The 15,727-nt window shown below is 35.8% G+C and overlaps 1 protein-coding gene across 1 annotated transcript; it reads right to left on the reverse strand.

The window, feature by feature from the left end:
* LOC121398138 (agouti-signaling protein-like) lies at positions 1-2,597 on the reverse strand. Its single transcript, XM_041576792.1, has 3 exons — positions 2,456-2,597; positions 2,309-2,370; positions 1-758 (listed from the first exon to the last, which is right to left on the reverse strand). The coding sequence occupies exons 1-3, from the start codon at positions 2,595-2,597 to the stop codon at positions 588-590; spliced, it is 375 nt and encodes a 124-aa protein (XP_041432726.1). The 3' UTR covers positions 1-587.
* Positions 2,598-15,727: the final 13,130 nt, after the last annotated feature.

Below are 15,727 nucleotides of genomic sequence, written 5' to 3' on the forward strand. Positions count from 1 at the left end.
TTTTATAAAAAAAACTTTGAATAGAATACGATGATACTTTGATTCGTACGATTCGAATTCAAATTAAAACGGCCGATCCACCCGCAAATAAAACTTCGATTTTTTTTTTGATAAAAAAAAGTGTTGGAAAGTGGAAAACCCCTTTAAGTACAAATTATTCAGAGAAGGGATGGTCTGGGCCCACAGCAAACTGCGTCCTCATAAATAAAAGAAACAAATAAAAACAGGGTTCATTTGAGCTCTAAAGAAAACATCTCCCTTATAAATAGGGTGTATTTTCTCATGATATCTGTGTTTTTATAAGATACTTCCATGGTAAGGTTCTATGTCTCATTACAAGATACATATAAAACACACTGAAGTTATACCACAGCAATATGGCTGTTCACTATTAAATCATTAATTTATGGATTGTAAGGCACCACTTGGAAAGAGGTGGTTGGTGCTTTTTATATATACTGTACTGTATATTGTGTATACATTATTTTTTCAAGTCTAGTCTTTAGACCTAGAATAATCTAGCTTTTATAGTTACTGTAACAACTGCTACAATGCTGCTGCTCTTGATTCCCCAAAGGTGTTCCCTTCTAACAGTTGGGGTAGCCCATCTTATAATAGCAGACTGTCTGGAAGAGCTGGCAATGGCAGATCGCACAGTGATCACAGCAGGGTGCGGCCGGTGCTTTGCAGCTTGCAAGAAGAGGAACACAATTTGGCGGAGGAGGGGGTCGTGGCTTCTTTTTGGGGGGAACTTTTCTCTGTAAGACATGTGAAACAAAACCATAAGGTTAACATCTAATTAATGGCACACCGTTGTTAAAAATTGTTTGTATTTATACCCAGAACAGTGTGGTCAAAATCGATTAACTGTTTTTTAAATATAGTTTCTCGTAGAGAAATGGTGAAATGGGTGTGTCATTCCTTTTTCTCACAAAGCAGCAGCCCTGTCTTACTTTATGGCAGATATTCTATTAATCATTACAAGAGATTTTAAGTCCTGTTTAAAGTCAAACAGATCTTCATGCAGGCTGGAGTGCACATCTACCAAGTAACCATTCACAGCTCCTGGCAACCCCCAGTTACTTTTTTTATGCTTGTGACAAAATGGCTGTTGTTCAGCACATGAATGGAGATGTGCTTTGTATGCAGACACAACTGTGTTGAAAAAATTGGAAGTGTTATTGGAAATCGGATAAGTTAGTTTGTGGTTTAGATAAGACTTTTCCTTAACTTTACTCTATATACAGATTCCTGGGAACTATTCCTTAAAGGAGCATAATGATTTTGAGCAATATGACACCCAACACCACAAACAGATCTATCTATGGGATCCGTTAAACGTAAATCGGTTATCCAGAAAGCTCTGAATGACGGAATGGCCGTCTCCCATAGACTCCATTATAATCAAATAATCCAATTTTTTTTTAAATGATTTCCTTTTTTACTCTGTAGTAATAAAAAGTACCTTGTGCTTGATGCAAACCAAGATACGATTAGTCCTTATTGGAAGCAAAATCAGTTTATTGGGTTTATTTAATGTTTATATGATTTTCTGGTACACTTAAGAAATGAGAATCCAAATTACAGAAAGATCCATTATCCGGAAACCCCCAGGTTCCAAGCATTCTGGATAACAGGTCCCATACCTGTATAAAAAAGCAGATCAGGTACAAAATCTTATACATTTCATGCTTTCGTGCACTTAGCATAAAATGTGCAAGACTTTTTATACCTGATAGGATATAACACAAGCATTAAAGTGGAGCTGTCACCCAGACATAAAAAGCTGTATAATAAAAGTAGTTTTCAAATTAAACATGAAATCCAAATTATTTTTTTTATTAAAGCATTCATAACCGGTGAAAATGCATTTTAAAATTTCAGATATCAATCACATATTGTCTGCACCTCCTCTATGCCTTAGGCATAGAGACAGGGCAGGCAATTGCTTTCACTTTCCAACTTCCTAGATGTCACTGCTCTCCCCACATTTCCCCTCTCTCTTTACCATTTCATTGTGTAACCATGGCATGGGGATGTACATCAGCTAAGATTTTGCTATATAAGGCTTGCCTTAATAACAGTGTCCACAAAATGGCACCTGCTTGCTATAATTATGAATTCCCAGACCAAAGGAAACACGATTCAAATAAGTTACATTGTGTAATTGAAGTTTATTTTGCTTGAATAACATGATGAGCAAGGATTTGGAATTTTTTTTTCAGATGACACAGGTCCCCTTTAAGGGACTTCCTAGAGAGACCACGATCACAATGCAATGCACACACAACTCATTTAGATGTATTACCTTTGCCATTTTATTTTTTTCAGCATCCACTCTGCTTACTCTTCGTGATCTCTTTGTCAAATCTGTGGGAAGTCAGAGTGAAATATGTACATTGTTATTGGATAGCATGTTAGTCAGTTAGCTGCCACTTTAGAAGGCTGAACTTACCCACAATAGAGATAGGCGGGAGCAGCTCTGAAAACCTCATTACACTTCCACTGTTAGTTCCATCCTTCTTCTCTTCCAGAATGATGTGTGAATGGACTAGCACCAGGAGACTAGTTAAGAGGAGGAAAAAAAACCCCTTCATATCTGGAAATCTGCAACACATAGAAAAGTGAGCCCACATATAAAATTAGTCTTTTAAACATGGCCTTTTACTTTTTGTTTTATATCTTGGTGTTAAGACTAAGCCAGCTGTATATAAAATTCCTGAAGACTCACAGCATACACCACATCAACTACATCTAAACATGTAAACCCACATTGCTAGTCTGTACTGGGTGCTATACTTAATAGCTGGGATTTAAGCTATCATTGCATTCAATTCACGGTGGTCAGAGATCTCATATGGAGCTTGGTGCTTACATCACTGCAGGGTATTGACGTTTTGTAATAAAAAAACTGCCCAGATAAATATTTAAAATGGAAAAATTTTGGGATGACAGCGTTCTTTTAAATATAATCATAATATAGTGAATAAAGTACCCCCTCTTGTAAAATATAAGGATATTATAAGTTACCGAGGAGTTTCATGACCATATAAAAACACGAGGCCGAAGGCCGAGTGTTTTTATACAGGTCATGAACTCCGAGGTAACTTCTAATATCCTCATATTTTGCAACTGGGGGTACTTTATTTATTATAATACACAAATTTTAGTGAGTCACGTGACAGAAATGACATCAGAACTCACCGTTTATAAGGATATAATTTACAGGATATTCATGGCTTTTGTGTATTATATAAATATAAGGTTGGTTGTAAATGGGAATTTCACATGCTCAGTGAGTTTAATCACCTGTGAGAAGACTACATGCATTCATGGAAAAGGAATGGGGGAACAGTAACCCCAACAAATTTGTGTTTTAAAATAATGATAATATCATGTAGTGTTGTCCTGCACTGGTAAAACGAACCTGTTTGCTTCAGAAACACTACTATAGTTCATATAAACAAGCTGCTGTGTAGCAATGGCGGAAATTGAAAAAGGCTATATGGCACAGTGGATAACAGATAACACCATTATATTCTACAGAGCTTATCTGCTATCTGCTGTATAACCTGAGCCTTTTCTTATTTGAATGGCTGCTCCAGGGAAGGTATTCTAGGAAAAGGGAGATATGAGTCATGGGAAGAATGGCAGCCAAGAAATATCTGAAGCAGTGGAGTCATCTCCAGGGAGAGGTACTGAACTTAGATAGTGTGAGTCCTAACCTGTGTACCATGAGGGAATCAAGGGGAGATCTGAGCCCTGTGAAAGTGTTCCTGCCTGTGTTTGGTAGAAGTGTGGCAATGTTAATAAGCACATTTGGTTTGACTGCAACTCCCTGCATCTTGTTTTTCTAGTGTAAGCTCTTACCCTGATGCACAGCTTACATGCTTCCCAAAGTTTTGAATAATCAGAATAGAACACCATTACCTTACACTCTTTGTTACATACACATAAATGGGTTTATGTAAAAAAAAAAGACATTAGGGGTCGTTTACAATGCTTCATGCAGTGTGCAATGTGCAAAAAAGGCAACAATTTCAGTAGATAGAAACCTGTGGAATGCACCTTGAATCGAACTCTGCTTGTGTTAGGAGGCACTTGATTCAAGAGTGGGCAGGGGGCTACGAGTTACTGCTAAAGTTCAAATTTACCTAGTGATGTTAAATGAGCCCAGTGAGTTTTCTCTTTCTTGGGACACTGTGCCCTAAATCATCCTCATAACTGGGATACCTCTATCTCTGTAGAAGCAAGCTGTAAGACACATGCCAGTGCGCAGGGTGGGAACTAGGGTTAGGTACCAGATGCATGTGCCTAGGGCACAACTCTGAGGGGCACTACTGCCTTTTCGGACCCTGGAAATATTGCACAACTAGTATTGGAACGAGCTACACTTCAACTATGGGAGGAAGAGCCTGTTGGATTGGGTCAGCTAAGGAGCAAGGATGTTGTTGGCAAGGATGTGGGGGCGGTTGAGTAGGTGCCCTTGACTTGGGCGCATGTTCTCTCTGGCCCAGCTCTGCCAGTGTGCATGTGTCACCATATGGATGGCATATGCATGGTGTTTTTAGGGGAAAATTATGCTGATGTCTATTTATTACTGTAACATATGGATGTACTAAAATTCAATGTATTGATGTGCTTATGTAAAAAAAGGAGTCTTATGAGACAATCTAAAATGTCAGTTGAAAGCTAAACAGCTGCTCATCATAAAGCTTTTGTCACTTTTAGTGTATGCCACATACTGTGTCTGGAGCCTGACTTATCAACTGATATATAGGTTCAGTATGGATGAAATATGGAACTGCAGGCGTTGGGTCCCGTGTTCCCATTGAAGGCATTTAAGTGGCACTGCTGGAAGGCTCTGTCTTTAATCTTATTAATTAGGGGACTAATTAACTTAAAGTGAAGACATTTCTGGCTCAACATCTACTAACCTAGAATGGGCTTCCATATGGCTTAGATTATCAGCTAAATACTAGAGGTCCACACATCACAAAGCAGAAGGAGAGTCATGCAAACGATTATTATTTCTATGAAAAATAAACTGTGACTCCAGTAACAGAAATATTTATTATATCAAGTAATGTTGCAAAATGTAGCTTTTTTGACCTATAAGCATTATATATAAAAAAGAACAGTCTGAGTGGAATGTGCATTGTCAATAAAATATATTGTTTTTCAAGCTATGATTGCTGTGATAAGTATGGAGCAATCATTTTGTCTGGATTAATAGACTGATAAGGTACAGTGGCTCAAATTATTGGTATGACCAAGAAAAATAAGGCAGGTTAGAAGACATTTACCAACATTAATAAATGAATTACATTCTCAGGGCAAGATGAATTGCTAATGAAAGTCTGCTTCTACATTTCCCCTAGGTAGGGGAAAAGTTGTGTAAAGGTGAAAACATTTTGAGCAACAATCATTAAATGTTTTCAGCATAAACATATGGGAGAGGTTCTAGTTAGTTCTACAAGACAATTTTGATTAAACATCCCTGTTGCAAGTGGGCCGAGGATCGTCTCCATTTAAGGCCCCCATACACGGGCCGATAAAAGCTGACAACAGACCAAGTCGGCAGAATATCGGCCCGTGTGTAGAGCCCCCCCGACAGGCTTTCCCGATCTATATCTGGCCGAAAGTCAACCAGATGGCGATCGGGCAGGTTAGAAAACCCCATCGGATTGCGGACGCATTTTTTCGTTGATGCGATCCTGCGTTTAGACCACCCGGTTTGGCTTCTGTTCTGATGTGGGCATATCTCTACCTCTATGGCCACCTTTAGACAAGGAGACCTGGAAATCTTTAGAGCCTCTGATTCTGGGCTTACAAACTGATCAATCCCTTGTCAGTCAAAAGCTGATCTACACACTATAAGGATACCCAAGCTAAGTTTGTGACAATATGGCTGGTTGACCGACTGATACACAAACAGGAGACAGATTTTTCTAAAATCCAGGACAGGACTGGCTCTATTAAACTGATATTGAACTACAGAGACCCCATAGAAGCTTGCACGGTCTGACTGCAAACATTCCTTTGCTTTGCCATCCTACCACCCATCATTATGCTTTCATTTTCTCTGCTTCTCTATCTCTCACTTCTCTCTTTTTTCTGACTATTATTTCCCTCTTCTTTTTCTTCTAAACGGTCTTTACACTGTTCTCCCTACACAGAGATGAATCCTTCATATTAATTGTATAAAGTTACATGACTTAATATAACTGAAACATAATGGGGGTCATTTATCAACACTGGGCAAATTTGCCCATGGGCAGTAACCCATTGCAACCAATCAGATTGCTGCTTTCATTGTTCTACTTGCAGCTGGTTTCAAAAAGCTAATCACTGATTTAGGGAAACTGTCCTTGGGCAAATTTGATAATAAATGAGCCCCAATGTATCTAATTTCCTGATCAACTGATATATAGGTTCAGTATGGATGAAATATGGAACTGCAGGCGTTGGGTCCCGTGTTCCCACTGAAGGCATTTAATTGGCACTGCTGGAAGGCTCTGTCTTTAATCTCATTAATTAGGGGACTAATTAACTTAAAGTGAAGAAATTTCTGGCTCAACATCTACTAACCTAGAATGGGCTTCCATATGGCTTAGATTATCAGATAAATACTAGAGGTCCACACATCACAAAGCAGAAGGAGAGTCATGCAAACGATTATTGTTTCTATGAAAAATAAACTGTGACTCCAGTAACAGAAATATTTATTATATCAAGCAATGTTGCAAAATGTAGCTTTTTTGACCTATAAGCATTATATATAAAAAAGAAGAGTCTGAGTGGAATGTGCATTGTCAATAAAATATATAGTTTTTCAAGCTATGATTGATGTGATAAGTATGGAGCAATCATTTTGTCTGGATTAATAGACTGATAAGGTACAGTGGCTCAAATTATTGGTATGACCAAGAAAAATAAGGCAGGTTAGAAGAGATTTACCAACATTAACAAATGAATTAAATTCTTAGGGCAAGATAAATTGCTAATGAAAGTCTGCTTCTACATTTCCCCTAGGTAGGGGAAAAGTTGTGTAAAGGTGAAAACATTTTGAACTACAGAGACCCCATAGAAGCTTGCACGGTCTGACTGCACAAATTCCTTTGCTTTGCCATCCTACCACCCATCCTTATGCTTTCATTTTCTCTGCTTCTCTATCTCTCACTTCTCTCTTATTTCTCACTATTATTTCCCTCTTTTTTTTTCTTCTAAACGGTCTTTACACTGTTCTCCCTACACAGAGATGAATCCTTCATATTAATTGTATAAAGTTACATGACTTAATATAACTGAAACATAATGGGGGTCATTTATCAACACTGGGCAAATTTGCCCATGGGCAGTAACCCATTGCTACCAATTAGATTGCTGCATTCATTGTTCTACTTGCAGCTGGTTTCAAAAAGCTAATCACTGATTTAGGGTAACTGTCCATGGGCAAATTTGATAATAAATGAGCAACGATGTATCTAATTTCTGGTTGCCTGTAATTTGTTCTAGTTTTCTGGTCTTTTTAGTGGCTGTTTTATAGGTTTTAATATTTGCAGTACAATTGTTTTGCCTTCTGCATGTATATATAATAGATTTGTTAAACTACAAGTAACTGTCCAATTTTGGCCCTAATTTAGCATATAATAAAAGTGAACCTTACCACATACTGCAACAGCAAATCAATACCATAGTACCAATGCTGTAGATCAGTGATCCCCAACCCATTTGATATTGTTCTTATTTTTTTAAATTCCTGGCTTAAAGGCAAGTTTTGGTTGCATAAAGACCATGTGTACTGGCAGACAGAGCACCCTGCAGGTGGCCAGTCCACTTAAGGCTACTAAATAGCCAATCATAGCCCTTTTATATTATCCCCGGGAACTTTTTTCGTGCTTATGTTAGTACCCAATACTAATTTACATTTTGAATGTGGCAAAGTGGTAAAAAATAGTTTCTGGATTATACTGTGACGAATTTTCTATTATCTATGCTACACAGTGGGATTATTGCCCACACAGCACAGTCAAAGATATGTGGTATGGAAATGGTTATACATGACATTGAGGGGTGTTATTACTAAATAATGATATATACCCGTAAGTGGAACTCTATTCAATAACTTAAAGAATAGAATAATATTTTATCTTGACATTAATGCTCAGCACCACAGAAATAATTTATAAATATAGCAGATGAACTGAGACGCTATTCCTTCTTTGTATTTCTGCAGCACGAGTATCTGAATATGAATGATTTTTAATTTGTTTCTGAGATGAGGATTTGAAGACTAACATTCTGCAGGTGCCAGTCTATTTTCAGATATTGGAAAATCAAGTAAAAATGTCTTATATATACATACAACTGGAAATTTACATGCCGGAAATCTGAATGGAGCCTTAAATATTTAATAAATAATTAGGAAAATCCTACAATTAAATGAAACAGTATAAATGTTTTACAATAATGTTAAAGAAAATTCCAGGATAACTGACTATATTTTACCTCAGTATATGAAGGGAAACTGCTGCAAAAATTGGTACGGGAACAGGAACAGTTTGTTTTATTTCTACATAAACATATTGGGAAAGAGTCAGAGCTTAAAAATACACTTGAATTTAAAAAAAAAAATGAGGTTGCATTATATCTCGTCTCATAATAATGTTGAAGATCATTCCAGAATTATTTATAATATTTTACCTTTGCATGTGAAGCGCTGCAATAAATGTATAAAAATTTGTATGGAAGGGAATAGTTTATGTTGAGTTTCTTTCTAAATACATCTGCTCCTGTTAAAAGATGTGGAAAAATATGCTTAAATTAAAAAAACATTCAAAGTTTAAGCAGGATTATATGTGAAATCTCATTTTAGAAAAGCATTTTCCTAGGAGCTGATTTTTTTTTGCTCTAAAATGAACAAATTAGAATTTTCAAAACTTGAATGTTCAATATTTATTAACCACAAAAAATGTGTAAAACTTCAGCATCTGAAAGCTTGTGAATTCACGTAGCATTCAATCGGGAGTTTTTTTAATTCAATTTTTTTTTTAAATTTTTGGGAGTTTGTAAACACACTGAAAATGATCAGTAGAATATGATTAAGATGCATTTGAGTTTCTTTTATGATTTTATTTGGTCAAGTTTTTTTTTGATTCAGAATTTTTAATAAATAAGCAAACATTCACGTGTGTGTTTATTCAAATTTTAAAAAACTTCACAAATTCAAAGTTTCATAATTAGGCCTCTAAAGTGTGAATTAAATTAAAGCTCTGATTAATACTGACTTTTTACCTACTAAGTCAGAGCAACAATTCATATTCATATTATTTGAATTAACATATATTAGGATTATTAATTGTAATTTCTTTCCTGTTTATATACAATAGAACCCCCAATTTCACATTCTTCAGGGGACCATAAAACAAGGTGTAAAATCAGTGAAAATGTAAAATCAGGGAAATATATTATGCATAATATATTGGTGAGACCACAAAAGAAACAATGTCAATGAGGGAATATGGGATGTAAAGACCATTTTCAATTTTCTTTCCATTAGCTATTTTTTGTCTGTTTTTCTAATACAGGTATGGGACCTGATATCCAAAATGCTTCTTTTTGTAATTTGGATCTTCATACCTTAAGTATATTAAGAAAAATCATTTGAACATTAATTTAACCCAAAAGGATTGTTTTACCTCCAATAATAATTTAATTGTTTCTTATTTTGAATCAACTATAATGTACTCAAAACAATTTCTCTATATTCATGCTTTTAAAATATATTTTTTTTATTATATCATGTTAAAATCACAATAACCCCACATGGAGCCTAACACATTATATGCTTACCTAACACTTAGTCATAGGCAATCCCAAATGGGACACGTCTCCATACATATATACATTTACAGATAAACCCGCCCATCATTAAAACCAATCACATTTGCATAAACAGCTCGTTAACACATTCAAGACAAGCCCACTCAACTAAAATCATTTAGGGGCCCATTCATTAAGTTCGAGTGAAGGAATAGAAGAAAAAAAACTTCAAATTTCGAAGTGTTTTTTTGGCTACTTCGACCAGCAAATGGGCTACTTCGACCTTCGACTACGACTTTGACTTCGAATCGAAGGATTCGAACTAAAAATCGTTCGACTATTCGACCATTAGATAGTCGAAGTACTGTCTCTTTAAGAAAAAACTTCGACACTCTAGTTCGCCACCTAAAAGCTACCGGACTCAATGTTAGCCTATGGGGAAGGTCCCCATAGGCTTGCCTAACTTTTTTGGTCGAAGGATAATCCTTCGATCGTTGGATTAAAATCCTTCAAATCGTTCGATTCGAAGGATTTAATTGCTCGATCGAACGATTATTCCTTTGATCGTTCGATCAAAGTATTTGAGCAAAATACTTCCCCAGTCGAATATTGAGGGTCAATTAACCCTCGATATTCGACCCGTGATGCATCTGCCTCTTAGTCTATTAACTGTTTTAAAACCAGGTACAGGGGTAAAATGTTTTAGAGTAAATATATAAAGTGCATTAAAGTATAAATTGTATCTATGTCATTACAAAAAGCAAGTGGTAATCGCGTCTGTAAATAAGAAATCCAATATACTTCTCGTTTATGTAATCTAGTTAAAATATCTCCTCCCCTTATGCCTGTTTTAACTTGTTCAATCGCTTGTACTGAAAAATAATTAGTATTTATTACATTCCATAAAGTGCCTGTGACATTGGTTTTATTGCAGTACTTAGTGTTGCTTATGTGAGTTATATGTTTCCTGATTCGTTCTTTAAGGGACCACATAGTGCACGGTATAAGGTACTGTTTTATTAGTTGGTACATTTCTTATTTTCGGCCAAGCTGAGCAGAATCCCTGAGTTTCATTAAAGACAGCTGCTATAATTCATAATTGCTAATATTATAATAATTGCTAATATTCCACACATGCTGCTGTGAAATGTATAAACTAATGGAGCCAATCATAACAGTTTAGAATCTGCATCTGGATCACTGAATTTCTTTTAAAAAGTAATAACAAATTAAAAATGCTATGCAGTTGAAAAAAGTTTTTATTTCTGAAGAACAAAACAACTGAACTGGAAACAAGTGTTTGGGAGGTGAACAACCCCTTTAAAATCTGTTATCTATTCTACCTATGTCTACAGCATATATTATGTATTTGATATATTGTGCACGTATGCAAAGAAAAGTTTATTGTAGGAAAATCTAGGTCAGTGCAATAGAGGATTTGTGATCTATATTCATATTACTTAATCAGCAAGGAGCAATGCAGATATTTAAAATGAGATACCTTATCATTGCACATGGTGTCTGCTGCAATGTATATTTGACATTTTTAGAAAATATTTCTGTATTTGCTATTTATTGATTTTCTGGTTCAGAATTATTAACAAGCATTATACATTTCTAAAACACAAGTTCTTTTGTACTGAATCCCTATATAGAATTCTAAATATTAAGGCAATTGAATGCTCTTAAATTTTGCATGTTCTCAAAACTGCCCCACAAAGTAAGGAGGAAAACACATTTTATCATCTATCTATCTATCTATCTATCTATCTATCTATCTATCTATCTATCTATCTATCTATCTATCTATCATCTATCTATCTATCTATCTATCTATCTATCTATCTATCTATCTATCATCTATCTATCTAATCTACCTATTGTATCTATCTAATCTAACTAATCTATCTATTGTATCTATCATCTCTCTATGCTCTTAAATTTTGCATGTTCTCAAAACTACCCCACAAAGTAAGAAGGAAAACACATTTTATCATCCATCTATCTATCTATCTATCTATCTATCTATCTATCTATCTATCTATCTATCTATCTATCTATCTATCTATCTATCTATTCTTTTTTAATGTTAGGCAATAGGCACTATAAATAATGAAATGCATTTTTGTTGTGTTGCAGTTTAATTTTTTTTTCTATAGAAGTTATTGATTTATATAACTTTTAATATTTTTCCGTTAACAAATGAATATTCATTTTTGAGGATAGCCCCACTTGAAAGTCATTTTAGGTTTGTATATTAATATGTATCAATATCATTATTGGTGACATGGTAGTGCACAGTATACGTGTATATGAAAGTGCTATCAGTTATTTATAAGTTATTGATAAGTGATGTTTTTCATGAGATGGTGATAATTAAAGATTTTTTTTAATATACAAACACTTTGCTGCTCCATGATAAATATTTTTGTACCTAATGTGACCATATCATGGCTGCATTGTAATATCATATAATTTTTGATACAAGATACTAAGTTATTTCTCCACTCATTACTGTTAGTGATAGAGTCAGTGACACTCTTTAAGTGTGCTCACAGGGAAACTACCCCTCAGACACGGCAGGTCTCTAAACAGGGGCGATCCTGGCCCCTCCGCCCCCTACCCCGGAAATTCCCTCTTAAAGTACCAGGAGCAGCATTTTTGCGGTGACAGCCTCAACTTGCCTCATTGGCAAAGCACCCCTGTCTCTAAATATATATCACATAAATCTGCTCAAATAAAAACATTTATGCACATAAAGCATTTCAGAAAAAAAATATAGTGAAATCATTCCATTTAAAGTACAAGCTTGCTCGCATTAGGATAATAATTATATGTTGGTTAAACCTGGTTAGACCCAGGCTGTTAGAAACATGGAATAGCCTTAAGTTTCCTTTACCCTGTTTAGCTCAAGAAATGAACACATTTCTTAATTAAAACAGTAAAAAAAAAGATTTTACACCAGCTCTATTCATTAAACGCTTCAAATGACAGATCCCTTTAATAGATATATAAATGGGAAATATTAGAAAAGCTCTAAGGTAACTTTGCTTATGGCTCATTTCATTGTTTGTAGGAACTGTGGGATATTCCAAACTCTGAAATTGGGTTCTTATTGGTTAGTAGGTATTGGGCTCTTATTAGTTAGTAGTTTAAGTGTAACCTTAGTTACGATTCCATTTCTACACTGTGCAAACTATGGGGTCCTCTGTGTCCTGATTGAGTTGGATTCTCCTGCCTTAAATCCTGTACTTTTGCAACTTTATTTCTTTACTAATTACATTAAAGCAGAAATTTCCAGCCCCCTATTCGAGCACATGGATCAAATAACCAGTTCCAGAAAAGACACAAATCCACCTCTCCCCCATGTTTATGGAATCTGCAGAGTTTTCCCGCTGTCTAAGACTGGTGGCACACGGTAAAATTTGGGGGAGATTAGTTGCCCAGTGACAAATCTCCTCTCCTTGGGTGATTAATCTCCCCAAATGTCTTCCCGCCAGCAAGAATTTGAATCGCTGGCGGGATGGCATACGTACAGTAGCCATGTTTTGATATGCCATGAAATTCGAATTAAAATTGAAATCGAGTTTGGATTATTCACAATTTGAATATAACAGTTTTGACCATAAAAAAAATCCCTTAATCAACCCTTAATATATCTACACTTTAAAGGTCACATTGTGCTGAAGGCCCGTAGTTTATTGTCCTACCCAAACTGTTCCTGGTATTCTAAATAGTTGCCTAATTGTTTAATGATTGGCAATATAGGATCCTCTGCTTCCATACAAATATTGGTATTTTAATCCTTTGCACAGGTTATTAATCTTTCTGGACAAGTGGATGAAAGTTATATGTGCCATTACGTAATCAGATTTAATTCCATTTCCTTAGAAATGTGTAGGCCACTGCAATTTTGACAAGTACTGTTAAGCTTTCCTTAAACCATTAAGTTCGTGTTTATCTTTCTATATGGAAGAAAAGGTTTTGTCAGTGCTGATATATAACCCTGGATGTATGCAGTTGAGGCATGGCATGCACATAGATACTGCTAAAGAAAACATCAGATTTGTCAAAGGCTTTGAATTAGGGCATCAATTAATCATAGGAATAAGTCAGTTTAACAATAGACTGGGTTTATTTGATAGCATAATTTATCACAATTCTGCCATGGGAAAACTGATCTTGAAATGGTTTAAATCATTTTATCATTTACAGATGGATATTGAAATCCCTAGCTCTTTACAGGTATTAAGCTGAAATGTTACTGCCACTAAATTTGGGCCTCTCACAGATGTAAAATAATGTACCAATGTACATCATTCTAAATGTGGCTCTTTCCTATATTGGCTTAGCTCCATCTACATATAGAATAAAGAAGGCTGTTATCTACAGGCCCAAGTGCTATTATAGTCCTAGCCTACCTAAGGGTACCAACAACCTTTTCTAACATTGCCTCATTTTATTACAATCCAACCCATGAGTATTGGAATATCAGACCACTATATGGAAAAAGGTTTTGCAGCACTGTTATCAGTGGCATAACTAGAGTGCACTGGGCCTCCCTGCAAAAAAATCTTCAGAGGGGCCTAGGGCTCTCCAATCCCCATCCTCCCGTTCTGCCTCTGCTCCGCCTCCACCCACCCCAACTCTGCCCACTCAGTGCCAACTTAAATCCCCCTTCCTTGCCACAGGTAAGAGAGTGGCTGCAGAGGAGGGGGTTTCCTTATTAGCAAAAGAAGAAGTAGACCCCACATTCCGGGCCCCCTGTTCCCCAGACCCCCCTGTGACTGCACGGTCTGCTTCCTCTATAGTTACACCACTGACAGCTATTATATAAATTGGTCCAGTGCCACTTGAGATTTTTTCAAAAGCCCTATCTGGAAACCCGTTATCCAGAAAGCTCCGAATTTCGGAACGGCCATCTCCCATAGACTCCATTATAACCAAATATAATGAAAAAAAATCCCTTTTTCTCTGTCACAATAGAAAAGTATCTTGTACTTGATCCCAACTAAGGTATAATTAATCCTTATTGAAAGCAAAACATTCTTATTGGGTTTAATTCATGTTTAAATTATATTTTATTACGTAAGATCCAAATCACAGAAAGATCCCTTATCCGAAATACTCCAGGTCCCAAGCATTCTGGATAACATGTCCCATATCTATATGGAAAAATAGGCAGAACATGATTTTTGTATTTGGGAAGGCTAAATAATGAAGTTTTCTATACAGATTCCTTTATAGTATGCAAGGTCTAATTCCTTGTATATACAGTATATAACCAAGAACACATGTCAGGATAAATGCAGTGGCAATTCAATGTACAATTCCACCAGAACATCTTGTAATGCCAGTTTCATATATAATAACTCAGAACACATGACAGGATAAATACAGTGCCAAATAAATATATATATATAGAATGTCCCCCAGAACACATAGTAATATAAATACAGTGTCAATTTCATTATTATACCCCAGAACACATGACAAATTAAATTGTATGCCAGTTCCACATATAATATCCCCATAATGCATGGCAGGATATTTAGCGCATAATAACCCAGGAACACATGGCAGGACACCGTATATTCATTGCCAAACATATGTATAATACCTCCATCCTGTTTGTTGTAGGAAATGAATTGATGTTGGTATGGAGAATGTTATCCTTCCCAAAGCTTCATTATTATCCACCGATGTTGTCACTTATTTCAGCCATTCCTTCTCATTTCATTCTATTTATGAATTATATACATTTTCTCTACCCAGACCTGGCTAAAAAACTCTTCTTGCACATAACTATATATAATCTACAAGCACAAGTTACAACGACACAAACTATTATAAATTCTACTAGCGCATATCACATTGTAACTGGGCTCATTTTCCATTTATA

This window comes from Xenopus laevis, chromosome 9_10L (genome assembly GCF_017654675.1).
Source record: "Xenopus laevis strain J_2021 chromosome 9_10L, Xenopus_laevis_v10.1, whole genome shotgun sequence".
Classification (NCBI taxonomy): Eukaryota; Metazoa; Chordata; class Amphibia; order Anura; family Pipidae; genus Xenopus; species Xenopus laevis.

Bases quoted from the DNA above. Each gene is read 5' to 3' on its own strand.
- LOC121398138 (XM_041576792.1), bottom strand. From the start codon at position 2,597: ATGAAGGGGTTTTTTTTCCTCCTCTTAACTAGTCTCCTGGTGCTAGTC. The intron at 2,371-2,455 runs GTAAGTTCAGCC...GACTTCCCACAG, and splicing joins CCCGCCTATCTCTATTGTGG to ATTTGACAAAGAGATCACGA. The intron at 759-2,308 runs GTAATACATCTA...CATGTCTTACAG, and splicing joins AAAAAAATAAAATGGCAAAG to AGAAAAGTTCCCCCCAAAAA.